General features: G+C 37.3%; 1 protein-coding gene across 3 annotated transcripts in view; it reads left to right on the top strand.

The window, feature by feature from the left end:
• The window catches only part of ELOVL6 (ELOVL fatty acid elongase 6), a 67,405-nt gene extending 51,680 nt beyond the window's left edge, over positions 1-15,725 (top strand). For all 3 annotated transcript variants that reach the window (XM_081959733.1, XM_081959734.1, XM_081959735.1), the window contains exons 3-4: positions 7,073-7,224; positions 9,176-15,725. In XM_081959733.1, the coding sequence (XP_081815859.1) occupies positions 7,073-7,224; positions 9,176-9,600 (577 nt within the window). In that variant the 3' untranslated portion in view covers positions 9,601-15,725. The remainder of the gene's footprint in view (positions 1-7,072; positions 7,225-9,175) is intronic.
• Positions 15,726-18,970: the final 3,245 nt, after the last annotated feature.

The following is an 18,970-nucleotide window of genomic DNA, read 5'->3' as shown; positions in this document are numbered from 1 at the left end:
TCATGCTTAACAAGCATAGGTGATTATCTAATGACCACAGTTGGAATTGCCATAGCAAATTGGGTGCAATCATGTCATTTCCCATTTTAAGACTAAATAGCTTAACAACAGAGCTGTTGGTCTAACTGAGTTTCGTCAGTGAGGACTACCTGTAGACCAGGGGTGTCAAACTCACATCGTCACGGCATCATCACGTGAGGTATCACAACTTTCTTCCCCTTCACTGAACCGGATGTGGCCAGCATGTGATGCATCCGGGCCGCCAGTTTGACACCCCAGCTGTAGACCAAACTGGGATCCTGAAAACTTAAAAAAATAATCTCCAAGGTTGGCCATCGGTAGAAATATTTGGATTTTCTTGTTGCCCCTTAATTAAAAATTCTATTTACATTCTTTTATTTATCTGTTCGCTTGTTTTCATATCTTCCTCCTGGAGTCTAAAGTGGCATGCAGTGGTATCTCAGCCCCAGTTTTATTCCTACAAAGCAGATTAGTCCGAGAGTTAGTGAGTCTGCCAAAATACTAATGAAGCTGCACTTTAATGTAGTCGTTATTATGCTGACATAATCCCTGATGTTACACTGGTCTGATCCCTATTGAAGATATCCTTGCCCAATTCTCTGGAGGTGGCATCAGCTGATCCTAAGAATAAGCTCTTTATTTGGAACATTGCCTTGTAATTGTAGTAGCTGTTTCAATCTTTTGTTACAATTTGTTTTTTGGCCGAATAGATGAAGATAAATGACCTGATTGAGATGTTGTTTGCACTCACATGGTGCTCTCAAACAACTGTTGTTTTGGCAGCAAATGATTTAGAGATCCACACTAACTTTTCAGATTCTTTTGAGGATGTTTTCACTAGGAACCTTTAGTTTGAAAAGAAATGAGCTATTTCTTAGTCTTCCAGGTGACTATTAGACTAGGAATACGGTTGATTATTATTATTAGTTGTTTATAACTTTCTTACTACAAATCTTTTTATCCTTTTGTTTATACATTGTAACATTTATTAGATTTCCTATCATTTTTCATCAAACTAAGATTTAGGTCAGTGGAGGCAAATACTGTATAAATAAGTATATTTACTGTACAACTAAAATGCATTCATGCTGTTGCTACCTCTCTATGAAGCTCATAGACAGGTAGCAACAGCCTGAATGCATTTTACTCCACAGATCAGGGGTCTGCAATCTTAAACACTCAAAGAGCCATTTTGGACCCATTTTCCACAGAAAACAAAATACCAGGAGTCACAAAACCTGGGTGGACATGGCCAACTCAATGGCACTCACTCCCACCCAGTCACATGATCCCCCCCAGCCACGCCCATCCAGGTTTTGTGGCTCTTCAGTGTTTTCTTTTTTATGGGAAACAGGTATCTCTCTGAGTGTCTCTCTCTTTCTATCTTTTTCTCTCTCTCATCTCTCCCTCTCGTCTCTTTTTCTCTAGCTTTCTCCTCTCTTCCACCTTCTCTCTTTCTTTCTCTTTCCCTCCCTCCCTCTCTCATCTCGCCCTCCCTTTCCCTCCCTCTCTCATCTCTCTCTTTCTCTCATCTTTCTCTATCTCATCTCTCTACTTCTCCCTCTCTCTATCTCCCTCTCCCTCATTCTGATCCCTTTCTCACTCTCTCCTTCCCTCTCTTTCTTCTTCTCTCATCTCTATCTCTCATTATCTCTCATACCTTTCTCCCTTTCTTTCATCTCTCTCTCCCTCATCTCTCTCTTTCTCTCTTGCATATCTCTCTCTTTCTTTCTTCCTCTCCGTCCCTCTCTCGTTTCCCTCTCTCATTCTCTCCCTCCATCATTTTCTCATTTCTTTCTCTTTTTCTCTCTTTTTCTCCCCTTGTCTCTCTCACATGTCTTGCATGCATGCGTGCGCACAAGCAGGATACCCTCAAGCCAGGATCATGGCAGTGGCCGGGGTGGTGACTCCTCCTCCCGCTGCCACCACTGCGCAGTGAGGCGAGTAGTTGGCTGTGCTGCACTGCACCGAGAGCCAGAGGTCTTCCCTCCTTGCATCCGGCTGTGGTGGCTGCTCCTTCCCATTCCCCTCCTTCCTGAGCTGACCACGTCTGGTGCTGAGCTGCCTGCGAAGGATGCAGAATTGCAAAAAGCAGCCGGTTGTGGGCAGTGTAGAGAAAATGCTAAGGGCGCTTTAGCCGTGCAGCTCTGTGGAGGGGCTTGCGCCTTCTTGGGGGGGGCGGAGAGCAGGTCGCATTACCGGGACAGCAGAGAGCCCCAGGAGAGAGGTCAAAGAGCCGCATGAGGCTCTGGGGCTGCAGATTGCTGACACCCGCCATAGATTATAGATGTCATTATTGAGAACATAGATACTTAAATAGGAACTTATAAATTTGCTTTTTTTAAAAATAGCATTTCCATCAAATCCAGGACATAGCTCAGCTTGAAAAACAAATAAGGTCCTTTTTAGCACTTTGTAAAATATGAAACCATTATTATATAAGCTTCAGGTTTACCCTAAATGTACATATAATTGGTGCATTTAGATTGTAGCAAATTCTTCACTTATTGTGGAGTCCTTGATATTCTCTGACCTTGGTAGTTCGCTTGCAGACATTTTGTTACCCAACTGGGTAACATCATCAGTACTAGTGGGAGTGGTATTTGCTCCCTGTTTATATGTAGCTTGTTCTACAAGTATTGGTGGGTGTGTAGTTTTCTCCTTGGTAGTTCTTTGATTAGGGCATTATGTTCTGTCTGATTGTTTGTCTGGTGTTAATCCCTGCTTATCTGGGTGTAGGTTGCTGGAGAGGACATGCTCTGATCTTGTTTCTTCCTTGGTTATATTAGCAGGTAAATTTAAAAAATGAGATCCTTTCAGTTTTCATGTTTTATATGTATAGTTCATGTTCTATAAAGCTTTATAAATACTGCTAAAATACCCTGTATTCATGCGGTCACATATCACGTGCTATGTGGTAACAGTTAGCAGCTGCTTCAGATTTTAAATAAACTGCCCAGATTTTAAATTGTCCTCGTAAAAAACAGGAAACCACCAAGGTTGTGAAATTTTCAACTTATATTATAAAACAACTCACATTTCACACCTTCTACATTCTAAGGTGAAGATTATCGTGGCATGTATAACTGAGGCTGAGTTATATTTGAGAGCACGGTGCTAGGTAGTCTGATGTTTGATAATAAAAAATGCTATGTCACCAGGGCTACTTATATTTCTATGTGCAAAGGTAACTATACATATGTTTTCTATAGTTACACAGCATTGGAGTAAACTAAATATTAACTGAGTATCAGGAGAGCAAGTTGGACATAGGGAGCAGTGGACATGATGATGCTTTTATACCCACAATGCAGTGTTTTATAAAAAAAATATTGTAGATACATTTTATTTTCTCTTTTAAGCTTTTGTTAATGGAATGGACATTTTATGAATATATGTTTATAGTATTTTCTCATACATTTTTGGTCCCACAAAAGGTATGATCATACAAAGATAAGTTTTTTACCGCATGGAAGAGATGTGATCCATTTAAACATTTATATTAAATTCAAATGAAAAAACAGAGCATATAACAGAATAGCAGAGTTCAAAAGGACCTTGGAGATATTCTAGTCCACTGTTTCTCAACCTTGGCGACTTTAAGTCCTGTGGACTCTGGGAGTTGAAGTCCACAGGACTTAAAGACACCAAGGTTGAGAAACACAGTTCTAGTCCAACCCCTGCTCAGGCAGAAACCCTATACCAGGCATGTCCAAAGTGCGGCCCGGTGGCCAAATGTGGCCCTTTTTCAAATTTCAAGCGGCCCGCAGCCTCTTCTCCCCACTGGAGTTATTTGTTTAGTCTTTCATAAAATACCGTATTTTTCGAAGTATAAAGATGCATCTTTTTCCCCTCAAAAAAGAGGCTAAAAATCTGGGTGCATCTTATACACTGAATACAGCATTTTTTGCCTCCTCTCTGCCCCCTTCACCAAAATGGCTGTGCATAGCCTTAAGGAGGTTTTCAGAGTGCTCCTGGGGGCTGTGGAGGGCATAAATGAGCAAAAAACGGGCCATTTTTCGCTCAACTTTGCCCCCCCCCAGCGCCCAGGAGCACTCTAGAAGCCTCTTAAAGGCTATTCATGCCCTTTTTTAAAAAAAGGCCCATTTTCGTGGGAGAGTGCAAAAACTTTTTTTTTAATTTGCCACTTCAAAATCTTGGTGCGTCTTAGACTCTGAAAAATATGATAGTTAATTCGCATTTAATGTTAAGGGTTCAAAGAATGTCAGGCTGAATGATCGGCCCCACACATTTTCACCTCACCAAATCTGGCCCTCCTCGCAAAAAGTTTGGACACCCCTGCCCTATACCATAGTTGTTCAATTTCTTCTTAAAAACTTCCAGTGTTGGGGCATTCACAACTTTTGGAGGCAAGTTGTTCCATTGATTAATTGTTCTAACTGTCAGGAAATTTCTCCTTAGTTCTAAGTTGCTTCTATCCTTGATTAGTTTTCCACCCATTGCTTCTTGTCCTACCCTCAGGTACTTTGGAGAGTATGTTGACCATCTCTTCTTTGTGGCAGCCCCTGAAATATCGGAACACTGCTATCATGTCACCCCTGGTCCTTCTTTTCATTAAACTAGACATACCCAAATCCAACAACCGTTCTTTATGTTTTAGCCTCCAGACCCTTAATGAATTTGGTTGTTCTTCTCTGTACTCTTTCTAGAGTCTCAATATCTTTTTTACATCATGACAACCAAAATTGGATGCAGTTTTCCAAGTGTGGCCTTATCAAAGCATTATAAAATGGTATTAACACTTCATGTGATCTTGATTTTATCCCTCTGTTAATGCAACCTAGAACTACATATATCTACGGGATATGTATGTTTCCCCATGTATAACATAATAATTAGAGTCCAGAAGCTGATTACCTTAGTTTCTTGCTAATTGACTCGTTAATCTGGATTTCAGATAGTGTAACTTGCTTCTGTGTCAGGGATATAATTAATCATAAACACAACCTCCAAGTGATATAATGCTGAAACTTAAGTAGACTTCTAAAATTCAATATAGTTTCCCTTTTATCCCCCATTCCTTCTCCCCCTCCTGCTTTTTCTCTTCTGCTTTTAAATACACACATACTATTATAATGTTTTATTTTACTATTTCCTTGTTTTCATTGATTGGACTATAATCCCATCAAAGCCAAGAAAGGGTTCAGCAAGTATTAGATTTAATTTAATTTAGCATAGCTTTTGCATTCTTGTATTGTTTTATAAATTCTAATATTACTTATGTTCCTTTTATACTTACCTATCCTATCTATTTATAGCATTTAGATTATTCATTTTAAAATTAATTGTAGCTTTATACAATGGTGCGGCCGTGAGTCAACCAGCAGTAGCCACTGCCGGAACTCACCCCTGCTGTGTAGGTCCCTAAGCAATATAAATTTGAATGATTGACTTATTTAAAATATGCTTACATACAGTATATGCAATGTAGTCTCCAAAGAATTCATGCAAAAGCACATAAACGCTATGAAATTTTGAAATTTAATTAATGACTACCAAATTGTAAATTATCTGCAATTTGCTCACCATACCTTGCAATCTTGGATGAAACGAATTGTCTGGGTTTTCCAATGTTGTTGCAGGGCTCAGGTTACCCCTGGAATTATTGCCTTGGGTGATGGATAGTTCTTATTTAAAAAGAGAGAAAGGAGAGTGTACAGTTATTGATTCTTTTTTTCTTATTGCAATAATAAAATTAGGAGACATAGTTTCATTTATAATGCTGGATTCATTACAGAGATTGCATTGAAATTTTACAGAAATGGTATGTGTGCTGCATTTCTTTTGCTCTTTCACTATGTGCAGTAAAATTGCTTGGAATATTGTTGCTAGTCTGCCATTGATAAGAATTCTCTCTTTTATCTAAGGTTGTCTAATCAGGGTGCGGACTCTTATATAAATATAATAACAAGTTGGTAAGGCCTTTCTTGTGGGAAAAGAGTAGCCAGAGCTATGGCGGGAGAGTTAAGTGCATCATCAGCTTAGAGTTGTTGCATTCTCACAAGCACTCCAAGTCCAACCCTTCCTGAATTGCTTTGACCCTTACCTGGTACCAGTTTAGTATTGGATTTTATTTGACCAAATTCTTAGACTTGAATAAATCTTTTATGCTGCAACCTTACAAATGTTCCTGATTCTTTGCACCTGACTTCACCAGAGGTGGCATTCAGCAGGTTCTGACCAGTTCTGAAGAAGCAGTAGCAGAAATTTTGAGTAGTTTGGAGAACCAGTAAATACCACTTCTGACTGGCCCCGTCCCGGTCTATTCTCTGCCTCCCGAGTCCCAGCTGATCGGGAGGAAATGGGGATTTTACAGTATCCTTCCCCTCCCACTCCCACAAAGCCATGCCACAGATCTGTTAGTAAAATATTTTGAATCCCACCACTGGATTTCACTACGCAAAAACCTAATCCTGACCAGATTAAAAAACTATTGTTGATGATTTATGGGTATATATATTTAGGTCTAGGTTTCTAAATTTCCTCAACAACTTTGCATCCCCCTTCCCCCGCGTTTTGGCTGGGGATTTTCCTTAATTCATCATTGTCCTTGGAGACTCAGAGAGGGTATTATATGTGGAGTGCAAAAATCAGGACAGGCACTACAGGTTTTTAGTATCACTTTGCTGCCAACTAGAAGTCATATGGATTAGCCTGGATATACTATATTGGTATATACAGGAAAGGCTATAATTGTGAATCCAAAATATTCAGACAAATTGGTTCTCTCAGAGAACTAACATAGAACTAACATTTGTATAATATCACTGGAAAAAAATAACAACAGTTCATAAGGTAGGTGTTTTCCTCTGTTCTTGCTTGCTTCCTCAATTAGTGATTCAGTTAGTGTTGCTTTTATATAGGTAATGTTTAAGTGTTTTGTTTGTCCCTCATTCTTTCATATAGTGAAAAAAAAAATTAAAGAAAAAACATGACCAACTCTGCACGTTAATAGTGCCTGTAAATTTTGCCTCCATTGCTTCTTGCAGTTAATGAATATTGTTTGTTTTTTCTCTTTATGGTCACAAAGTATATTTGGTGCTGTTCGAACGGGTGCTTATATGGTGTATATATTGATGGCCAAAGGACTGAAGCAATCTGTTTGCGATCAGAGTTTTTACAATGGACCAGTCAGCAAATTCTGGGCCTATGCATTTGTGCTAAGTAAAGCACCAGAATTAGGTAAGTGGCTTTTAAAAAAAAATAAAAAATAAAAACTTTATGGGACATAATGAAAGCAAAAAAAGCAAAGCTGCAAAAGAATTTACCTTGGTGTTTTAAGTGGTTTTAAAATATTGCTCTGCACCCCTTTGACTTTCATATTTGTAAGTTTGAAAATCACTTCCAAATTGTAAAATGAAGAGCATATCAAACAACTTGAGGAAATTGTTAATCCATTCAGTTTAGATTTGAATTATAACATTTCTGAATTCTTTTTTTATTCTACTCTCCAGCTCTCCCTCTGTGCTAGAAAGTAGCACTTCCCCCATACAATAAATTCTGCACTAGCCCAGAGATTGATTACTGCAGCCACAATTCATAATGCCTTAGTGCTGTGAAAAGTTCCAGGTGGAAGGGTCAGTTCATTAATTGGTTAAAATTTTATAGACTAGAACCGTGATGACGAACCTATGGCACATGTGCCAGAGATGGCACGCAGAACCCTCTCTGTGGGCATGCGTGCCAGCCATAAGACCAGCTGTCTGGCACTCATGCGCGCGATGGAACTGGAGGAGCAGCTGGCCACGGTGCGCATGTTCACCAGCCAGCTGCTCTCTTCCAGGTTCCGGTGCTCCAGCACAAGCATGCAGAAATGCGCGCTCGTTTCAGCACTCGGTACCAAAAAGGTTAGCCATCACTAGGAGAAGAAGAATGAAAAAAAAAATCACACCTACTCAGTGCCTGGAAAGAAATCTTGATTTTGTTACTTAGCTTACAGTTTTATTTTGCTTGTTGCCACAAACCAAAATACAATGAAATATTGAAAGTCATATCTAGGAGTTAAACAAACATTTTGGTTTTCTCTAAAAATGTTACGGTAGATCTTGAGCCAGTTCTCTGGATCTTTTGAATCTGTTGAACATGTATATATTAGCATCTTTGAGAGCCTGAAAAATATGACCTTTAAAAAAAATTATATTGAATTTAGATTGCAGAATTGAGTTTTGGGAGAAAAGAGATGTGGTGTATGTACTGTTTATGATACAATCAACTATGATTAAAAAATCCAGCATGTACCCTCTAAAGCAGTATTGCACACTCAGGAGTAAATTCACTGAACTATATTTTTTAGTACCACCGCCTTTAAAACATCCTTCACACCAAAATCAGGTCTGTGTTACACTGTGAAAAACAGATTTTAGATCTTAGCAATTTTTTATCTTTCTAGGGTAGAATATTTTTTCCCCTTGCACTGTCTTCACAATTCAGCTGGAAATATGAGGTGTTTAATCCAAAGAGAGAGCTGAATCAACTATGTCATAGATTTAAAGTTTCCTTACAATTCATATTAATACTGCCTTAACACATACACTAATGTCTTGTAACTAAAATTATTTTTTCCCTTACTGTTTTGGGTATTTGTTTTCTATTAAAAATTATTTTTCATTCTAAAGATCTGAAGAGAATAAACAAGGTTAACCCGGGTTGAAGCACCTTAACATGATCTCAGAAAGCATATTGTAATTTACAACTATTTTCTTCATTGCTGTATGTTTATGCTAATTACAGGCATAATTATAATCTATTCTAGAAATGTAAGATTATCATAAAGATGTATTTAATTGATATTTAATCATTTATGGAGATTATTTTAATTATTTCTTGTGTATCTTTCCTTATTAAGAAATAAAAATTGAATCTAAAGTTAGGGCCTTGCAGAGATTTTTATTATGATGTCATTATACAAACAAATGCAAATGGTCACAATTAAAGATGCTAAAACCAATTTTAATATGATATTGCATTCAAAAGATTTCTATAGAAAATCCTTATTTCTGTGACGTACATTTTTAAACTGATGTAATGTTTCAGAGTATTTCAAAGGGTTCTTTTGGTGTCTTCTTTTTTCCTAAAACCATGTTGTACAGTATGCATATTTATTCTATTCTCTCTTTCTTTTTTCTCTCCGCAGGAGATACAATATTTATTATTCTTAGGAAACAGAAGCTCATCTTCCTCCATTGGTATCACCATATTACAGTACTACTTTATTCTTGGTACTCTTACAAGGACATGGTGGCCGGTGGCGGCTGGTTTATGACCATGAACTATGGAGTACATGCAGTCATGTACACATATTATGCCTTGCGGGCTGCGGGCTTCAGAGTGTCACGCAAATTTGCCATGTTTATCACCTTGTCACAGATTACACAGATGTTTGTGGGCTGCATAATCAACTACCTGGTCTTCGCCTGGATGCAACAAGGCCAATGCCACTCACATGTTTACAACGTCGTTTGGTGTTCCCTCATGTACCTCAGCTACTTTGTGCTCTTCTGCCATTTCTTCTTTGACGCATACATTGGCAAAACAAGGAAAGCAAGGAAGGCTGAGTAATGCTAGGAATACCGCTAAGCCACCACTCAGCTCGTCGACCAAACCAGAAACACAAAGCAAAACAAAATGGCACAACAAAAACCATTTATATGTGGTGCAAGTAAAACTCAGCAGCTGTGGACAGATAGGTTTGTTCAAACCGGTAAATTTATGATCATGTTATGGTAAGGACTCAAGGAATGATCTTTATATCTTAGCAGGCTGCTGTAAGACGTCTTCTTTCTTGCATCTCTTAAAAGAAGCAATCTTGCATTTAGAAAACAAAAGGAGAAAAAGATCAGAATTTTTGCGAAATAAAATACTAAAGAATATGGTTTCCCCGATCATATAGATAACCTTTATTTTAAATGAGATTTATTATATTCTTTCTAACTTTTGTTTTTAAAGATATAAAACTTGAACAAAATTTAAGAAGAGGAAACAAATTGTATCCTATGAAATACTACAAAGCTGCCTTACACTATCAGAGCATGGTTCTTTTGAGCTCCATCTTCTCTATTCTGACCGGCAGCAGTTCCACTAATCTTGGGACATGCCCTGCAAGTAAAGATCCTGGTTTATTTTATATACATACAATACACCCAAGAATCCAAGGATTAAACCTTGGACATTTCTGCAGGCAAAGTATTTGCTCTCCAATTGAGTTAAGGGATCCTTCCAGTATTTGCCAGTATTTCTGTAAAAGTGGGGGGGAAAGCTCCTTGAAAAGGTTGCACTCTAGGAAACCAAATTATATTTAAAAAAATTAAAGGTTCCTATGAAAGCTCTTATTAGGGCAGCCTTTTAAATTCCACTGAAGCACTACATGACAAAAAAATTGTAACCATGTGTGCACAAGAGAGCATGGATGCCTGGGTTCACATATATTCTGTATTATGCTGTCAAGAGGCTCTGGTATGTCAAGTTAAATTAAAGATTTAGAGTTAGAATAATCTAAAGATTGAAGGCTTTCTTCAAAAATGCGTTAGAAAGCATTGATTCAAGCGTATTTTGAGTCTAAAATGTGGCCAAGAATAATTGTAATATTGAGTCTCAATTAGTTACTGGAACTATTGATAATAGAAAGCAGGAGGAGAGGGGAAAAAGGGATAGGAAATGGCCCTTCACAGAAAGCCAATTTGCAGAGATCTTTCCAGCTACTGTGCTGTGATGTTATTTGAGATACAGAGGATATTGTTCACTCTTCATTTAGTTGATACATTGTCATCTGAATCACTTTATCCACAGTTATTTCTATTAGCCAGAATTGTTCAAAATAAGGGAACGCAAACGTTACAGTAAGGCTGGTTTTTGGAACGACGTTTCCTGCTTCCAATGTCTTCTCTTTCTTCCTGTTGATTCCCATGACGGCTCACAGCTCATAACCACAAGTCGTTGTTAAGGAAACTTGTAATTTCTTTATCATAGATCATAAACAGAGGTACAATTTTCATTGGTGTATGCAAATTGCTGCTCCTACCAAACAAGTCTAAGGCTCCAAAACTGAGGTGGAACCATCATAGGGAGAAGAAAATAGAAGCTATCCTAAAGATGATAGAGCCCGAAGATACATCATTAAGTGCAATTGGAATGAAAGGTACAAAGACAAGCAAAAATTAGCTTTGGAGATATATTAGTATTAGAGAGATCAGGAAACAAATACTGTGGTATGGTACATATTTTATATTTTTATGAACTTCAATGAATAGATATCTGCAACTTTAAATAGTATTTTACAGACTGTAAATGACTTTAGCTAACACTGTGCTTCTGTATTTGCTTCACAAGCAATGCAAAGATGTTTAAAGTGCCCTCCTGTGGCCACTTAGAGATACTACTCTAGAAGGCAGGCCATGCAATCATACTGCAAGCTTTGAAGAGGGCAAATCCTGAATGGACTGTTTGTGCTGCAACAAATTAATGTATAGAAAAAACTTCATGCTCACTTTTAAAAAAAATCCATAGGAAATCTATACTGTAGCATCCTTGATTGCTTAAAAAAAGACATCTGGTTCTTCAGTCAGCTGCAGATAAAAAGATGCCACTCTGAACCTCAGAGAAATAGCTGAAAAGAGCCATATTTTCTACAAGGAAAAAGTAGATTGTATTAACTGTAAGATTTCAGTCCTTACAAAGCCAAATAAAATATATAACATTCCTAATACTTCAAAGAAAAAAAGTATGTAAATTTAATGTTGCAAGTGTATTAGCATAATGTTTTCTCATTTCTATGTTCGGTTCTTTTTAACAATTAGAAGAACTCGAGAAACAATGAAAAGCTGCTATTTTACGTAGGGAATCAAACTTACATGTAACCACATATATAATCCTTACATGACTTGTCCAAACAAAAATTAATGGGGCCAGGCAGAATCACTTTTTTTTTCTAATGGAAAATGATGTCCACTTTCTTATTTTAACTTCAGACTCAGAGATTATATTCAGACATAGTAATACGGTACATAGTAATTTGATTTAGCTTCAACTGTGCTGTCTGTCATTCAGGACTCAATGTAATAACCCTGTTAGACATAAAGGGCTTTCAATGTTCCATGATGTCCAAGAAAAACTGCTACATTCTATATGACTCTATGTGAACTGTATTTGGGAGTGGGGGCGGAGGCTGTGGGATTCAGAAGCTCTCTAGGGCTTAATCATAACTGTGAAAAATTGGGAAAAGTTTGTAGCTGTGTCATTAAAAGTTATTGATGTTCTGACATTGTTATATACTACAAGAATAACAAAATATTATATTAAGTAGAACATAAACATATAATAGTAAATTGTAGGACTTATAGGGTACATGGGCATTAAATTAAAATGTAGACAATGTTATTTGGGGTTGGGAGGGTAAGAATTCTATTCCACAGTAAACCTTCCTTTGCTTTCTGCTCCCACAACAAATATTTGAAGCAAAACTAAAGTGTGGAAAAGTTGTGGGAAGTAGTAGTTGGTAATTTGCAGCTGTGCCCTTACCACGTGTATCTTTCATGTCTCTCTCAATCGTTTGCATTATAAGCTGATCCTCCTACTCATTCATGGAAAATTTACTTTTTTAGAAGATGGTATTTCACAAGGGATGCTAAGAATTTTATTATTATTTTTGCTTCCTGTAACCAAAGGAATGGATTACATCAGTGAAGATCATTGATTTAAAAGGGTCGTTCCCCCCCCCCCCCGTTTTGTTCTAGTATTAATAAGAGTGATAAGCAACCATTTGCATTCTTTTTTCATATGACTTATGAGAATGCTTTGATAGGGCAGTTCTGGGATAGTTGTTTAAATGCACAATGTCACAGAACTCAAAACAGCATTCCAGCCTTATTCCTCTTCCATTAAAGCAGTTGTGGTTTACTTTTGAAAGGGAAAGTTTGTTTATTATTATTAGAAAGAAAAATGAGAAAAAAAGATATTGCACTGTTATAAAAATAATAATAATAGCAGTTATAAGATAAACATTGTTATAAAATGAACCAGAAAAAGAATAGGCATCTTTTGTCCAGAATAGGTTGTCCAGAACCAAAATATTTATATCTCAACTCTCCCATTCAAATAACTGGCTCTGAAAATGTGTGAGGCGATAGCTGGCTGGTATCTCCTTTTTGCCCCTGTATTTATAAATGAGCATTTTGTATATTTTTGCAAATGTACTGCAATGCATAATGGCCTAATATTTATCACCTTTGATATTCTTATAAGAATAAATTCAGCTAAGTTACTATTTAGTAACTGGGTTAAATTATTGCAAAATCTGCAAAATATTTTTTTCCTTATTGGAAAGCTAATTGGAAGCCTTGATTCCTGGAGTTCCATAAACAGATTATAATGTTTGTTGAGTCTATTGTAATTTTCTTAATTGTTGCCCTTCCACAGAATCTCCTGCTTTAACCATTTAGGTCACCAAAATATAGTGAATAAGTTAAATATACTTGCATGATCTATTCTTTAGACCTAAAGAAGCTACAGATTCTGCAGATCACCTAAACATGTGCCAGCTAGCTCATCTGGAATACACCCAATCCAGTGCTGATGATCTCATTTCAGACCATAGATTATATTGAGGCAAGTTTTTCATTGTCATGGTAAACTTTTCTTGTTGAGCAAGTGAATTCATTCATTGAGTCTCTGGCTAAGCACTCGCCTTTTATGGCCTAAATCTAGAAAGACTTGAGTCATGCTTAAGCATGCTATATCAGTGGATTTGTCTGTCTTGGCTGAGCTGATATAGAAATAGGAGTCTCACAAATACATAGAGAGCAAAGCAGTTAAAAAGAAGACATCTAAAGGTGGATCAGTGACTGTGTGAACATGACTGATCTGCATTGCCTTGAAAAGTCTTCCATGCAGAAATATGTCTTAAGATTTTGTATTTCTGGAGAATGGAGGAATGAATAGTTTGCAAAGCTAATCATACAGTCATCATGTGTGCTTCAAAACCAAGATCATCTTAGTTCAAGGGGGTGGTGGTTATTTCCTAATGAGCGGGGGTAGACCCAATCATGTCCACACTTTAGCATTCTGACTCATAGGCCACTCCTGCTAAAATTTGTCTCAATTATTTACCACCAATGGTCAGTTTGCGTACCAGCCACTTACCCATCTTAGAAAGTAATTTTGTTCCCTTTTTTTAAATGAAAGCTTAGCTTATTTGCATCTACTCAGAAATAGAAGATATAGCTGAAAAATGAGTGATGAAATAGATTTTAAAACTAAATGGCATGTAACACAGTACATAGGATGCCATTCTGTTGAAATAACATTAAGATGTGCATCTTAATGAACCAAAAATAATAATAATAATCCAAAACAGCGGTGAGGGTTGGCTTGAGGCAAATAGAGAGGGAAAGTGTTTCAAAGCCTCCATCAGCAACTTCCTTGCTCTGTGTTTGCCAGCAATTGGAAATCTTGATCCTTTCTCTCCCTCATCATAAACTGTCCAGCAGCTTTTCCTCTTGCTTAGGGTCAGCTTCTTTCAAATAAGAAGTTTGAATATAACCATCTAAGAGAAAAGCATGGGCTTGACCACTAAAAACTCAATTTCCCATAATAAATTTAATTAATATAATACTTTTCTATAACACCTGACACTTAACATGTAAGCATATCCTGAAGGGCATTTCATCTGATATTTAGAAATTCACAGGTGAAATTCCCAAATGTTATATTTGCTGGGAGTTTTGACATGTACAGTATACTGTAGATCCATCATAAGGATGCCAAAGGACACTTCAGAGAATACTACTCCCTCCTCCTCCTCCTCCTCCTCCTTTGCAGGAGAATACAATTGTAAGAAATGGTTATCATTCAGAATTCCTTGACATTTAGGAACAAATTGTTTTCCAATCCTTTGTTTCCCTAACTCAGCAACTCCTGATTAAATCCTACTGAAAGCATTCATTTGGAAATTCATTGCTAATTTAATGCATCTGGTTAAACATTGGCAATGTAATTTCTTCCTGCTGTCCTTCTATTCCCCATGAAAAGGTTTTGAAAAACATATTCCAGTTTTCAGCATTATAGTTTTTATTTTTATGAAAACAACTATTTTCCTTTTGAAGGGAAAAAAAAAGCAACATGTGTCAATTTGGTTAAAATGGCCCTGAAATAATCATTGCTAGTTTTGAGTAAGCCTGTAAAAACAGTGTGTTAGTAAACAAAAATGAAAATGAATCTGTACTCTGAATTTTTACTATCCGCCTTTTAAATAGTTTCTTGCACAATGAATATAGGCACTCTATTTTCTATTTTTATATATGTAGATAGGTCATGAACGAGGAGGATATCATTAAATGCTGATGAGGATCATAGTTCTAACTAGTACCCCTCGGAAAGAAAATATATAGTAGGCAGGGATGGGGTCTATTTTTTCACAGAGTCATAAGTCATTCATAAGCAAGCAGGGGTCTCTAATGCCTAGAACAGGGGTGTCAAACTCGCGGCGTCACGGGGCTTTTTACCCCTTCACTAAACCAGGCCTGGGCATGACACATCCAGCCTGTGGACCAGTTCTGGCCTAGAACCTCCCCCCCCCCCTTCCCTAGCTGTGGGGGAAGGTTCTTCGTGTTGAAATTTCATAATTGACTTCATCATAGGGGTTAGGATAAGAATCTCACTACGAATTGCTTAACTATAGTTGTTTTTTGTTTTTTAAATAAACCACAATTGGCTGGGATCACACAACATGCAAAGCCCCCCATTCCACAATGGCTGATTCAGGCTATATAACCAGCCACAACCCAACCAAGGATATTGGGGCTCAGCATTATGTGCAAAACCAGGAATGGATTTTATAAACTGCCCGTTCCACTTTTCCAATGCTTTATTCTGCAGATGAACTGAAGTGAACTGCCTTGTGAAAAAATATAATACTTTGTACTTTTACAGCCACTGCAACCGAGTTACATAATCTCAGTTAAAGTATATATCAGCTTTGTCAAAAGGGAGAAGGATTCTTGCCAGTCCTTCCCATCCACTGCAGTTATTACACCATAAACGCTCTTTAGTTTGAACCAAAGCAGCTAGCAGATTTTTCTTGGGCAATGGGCGATGCCATCCTCTCGTCACCTGATGCCCATCACTTCCACGGCTTCAGGGACCTTTGCTCAAGAAAGTGGTGTGATTTGATCATCTCATCTGCTTAATAGGATACCAGCAAAATGCATGCCAACACCTGAGCTTAGGTGAGCCCTTACGTCATTTTCCCAAGAGAATTACTCATCTCTGTGTGTCAACAGCAGTTTAAGTAACTTGCCAAGCATTCTGTTTCTTCTACAGTCTCTCTGTCTAGCCAAAATGAGACCATTTAACACCATATCATTCTTCTAGTGCCCTACTGGTTCCCAGCATGGGATTGATTACAGGCTTCTCACCTATCTTCATTCTCCAGAGCTATTTGGTTCTTCAGTGTCTTAAAGCTTGAATCAGATGTATGTTCAGATTAAAGTTGTCTGTAAAGTATCTATAATGATTAGGAATAGCTTTATTTTGTCATTTTCAAATATGGATGTTTCATTCCATAAAAGGGAGAGTTTTTAATTTTAATTTTATTTTGGTATATCAATATTCTAAATAAAATGTGAATTTTTTGGGGTTTAAAATGACACATTTGTCTGTTTTATTATGCACAATATATCTTGTTTTGTGTTTAAAAAGGTATCAGTACATATCTGGTTGTAACATACAGTATGTAAAACATTCTGAGAGAAAGAAAAATATACTACCTTACTGTCTCCAAAAAACCTGATGAAACCATTTCTAATCATCATCCCAAAAATCCTTATAAAACAGTTTCCTGAGAATTAACATAGAACTCTGAGAACTACCATGGTTTAACACTAAGCAAATTAAATTAGCTTATATTTATTTATGGTGGAAGACACAAAAATACATTCATGTAAACCCAATCTCCAAAAATCCATATTGTGATCAAAGTTTTCCTGGACACTATTTTAAACATAGACCCGGTTTTCGTTTATCGATGTTATGAACCATAACCTAACACATTAAAAGTCGAAGGTTTCTATAGAATCACAGCACCCCACTTCACTATCCTATCCTATCCATTTCCATGTTGCTTTTAGATACAACCCCCCCCCAAAAAAAACCTACACATGTGCAATGAAAGGCCATGTTAGCATTCCATTTCCATACTGAAAATAGGATCGATTTTGTAATTACTTGAAATATCTCTGTGCCAAGTATTTTCTTCTTTGTGCAGAGTAGATTCAACCTACTTGAATCTAGCTTCCTAATTAATAGCTGCTTTTCTTAATGCCTTTGTCCACTGCTATGAAATAGCTTGAAGTGCATTTGGGTTACAGTGTACCTGTCTGGAAGAAGGCAGTGAATAAAACCAGGAACAAGATAGTATAACAACACCAAAAAAGATATCTTGATTGACCCTAGACTAAGGGTATCAAACTCAAGGCTTATGGGCCAAATCCGGCCTGCAGGATGCTTAAATCTAGCTCATGGGGCCACTAAAGCTGGTTCTTTGCTGTTTCCAGAGTGGCCCCATGAGCCAGATTTAAGCACCCTGCAGGCTGGATTTGGCAAAAAGAGAGCTAATGAGGGCTGTGTGTGGCCCTCCCGAACTTCATTTTCACAGCTCGCATTTTCACTGGCAGAGCGCTCGGGCCACCACAGGCATCCCTGACATGATGTCACTGGCCACGCCCACCTTGGCCACATCCACCCCCCTCAAGGTCAAACACAATTCTAATGCGGCCCTCAATGAAATCAAGTTCGACACCCCTGCCCTAGACTATATACTACAGTAGAATATAGAGGGAGCCCTAACATCATATCAAGAGAGCAGTTTTATATCATTGACATGAAATTGTTTGAAAATGAAAGCATTGTCTTGACAGACAATAATACAGAAAGGAGTAAGGCAGGATTGCCCACTATCACCTCTGCTCTTTATCCTGATGCTTGAAAGTTTCTTAAGAATTAGACAAAATTCAGAGATAGGAGGAACTAAAATTTAAAAAGAGGAGTATAAAATTCAGGCCTTGGCAGATTATTTGGTATTCATTATAGAAGACCCGCTAGAAACAGGAAATAGCTTAATGCGAGAATTAGAAAAATATGGAGATGTAGCAGGGTTAAAGATTAATAGAGAAAAGACTAAAATGATAACTAAAAATTTGAAGGAAAAACAAAATAAAGAATTAGAAAGAATAATAGGACTGCAAGTGGCAAAAGAAGTTAAATATCTTGGAATATGGCTACCTGCTAAGTACTCAACTATAAAAGAAAATAATTATACAAAATTAGTGCAACAAATGAAAAAAGATCTAGAATTATGGGGGAAACTACAACTATCATTATTAGGGAAAATAGCAGCGATAAAAATGAATGTACTACCGAGACTATTATGCTTATTTCAAACAATCCCCATCAAATTAGGGAATTTTTTTTTTACTGAATTGAATAAGATTATATTAAAATTTATATGGCAAGGGAAGAAAGCCAGGATAAAGTTGAAAGCTCTACAGGATGACAGAAGCAGAGGTGGTATGGGACTCCCTGACTGGGAGCTTTATTACAAAGCATCAGCATTAACATGGATTGGATAAATTTAAAAAATAAAAGAATACTAACATTAAGGACTAGCAAACGGGATGGCATTTTTTCCTATGGGAAGAGGGTAAAAAGAAACAAAAATACTTTCACAGACACTATTAGATACAGGTCTTGAATAAAATTAGAGAAAAACACTACATGAAAATACCGACATGGCTTTCCGCTATGGAATCCATGACACATCCCAATAGACTAGATCTATCGAAAATGGTTAGATATAGTGAAATTTTAGACATCCAAGGAAATTTGAAAACAAATCAGGAATTAAAGGAGCAAAATATAAATAGATTGGTGGCCATATCTC

This window comes from Natrix helvetica, assembly GCF_964273705.1.
Source record: "Natrix helvetica genome assembly, chromosome: 7".
NCBI classification, from domain to species: Eukaryota; Metazoa; Chordata; class Lepidosauria; order Squamata; family Natricidae; genus Natrix; species Natrix helvetica.
This window is presented reverse-complemented; position numbering and strand designations above follow the sequence as displayed.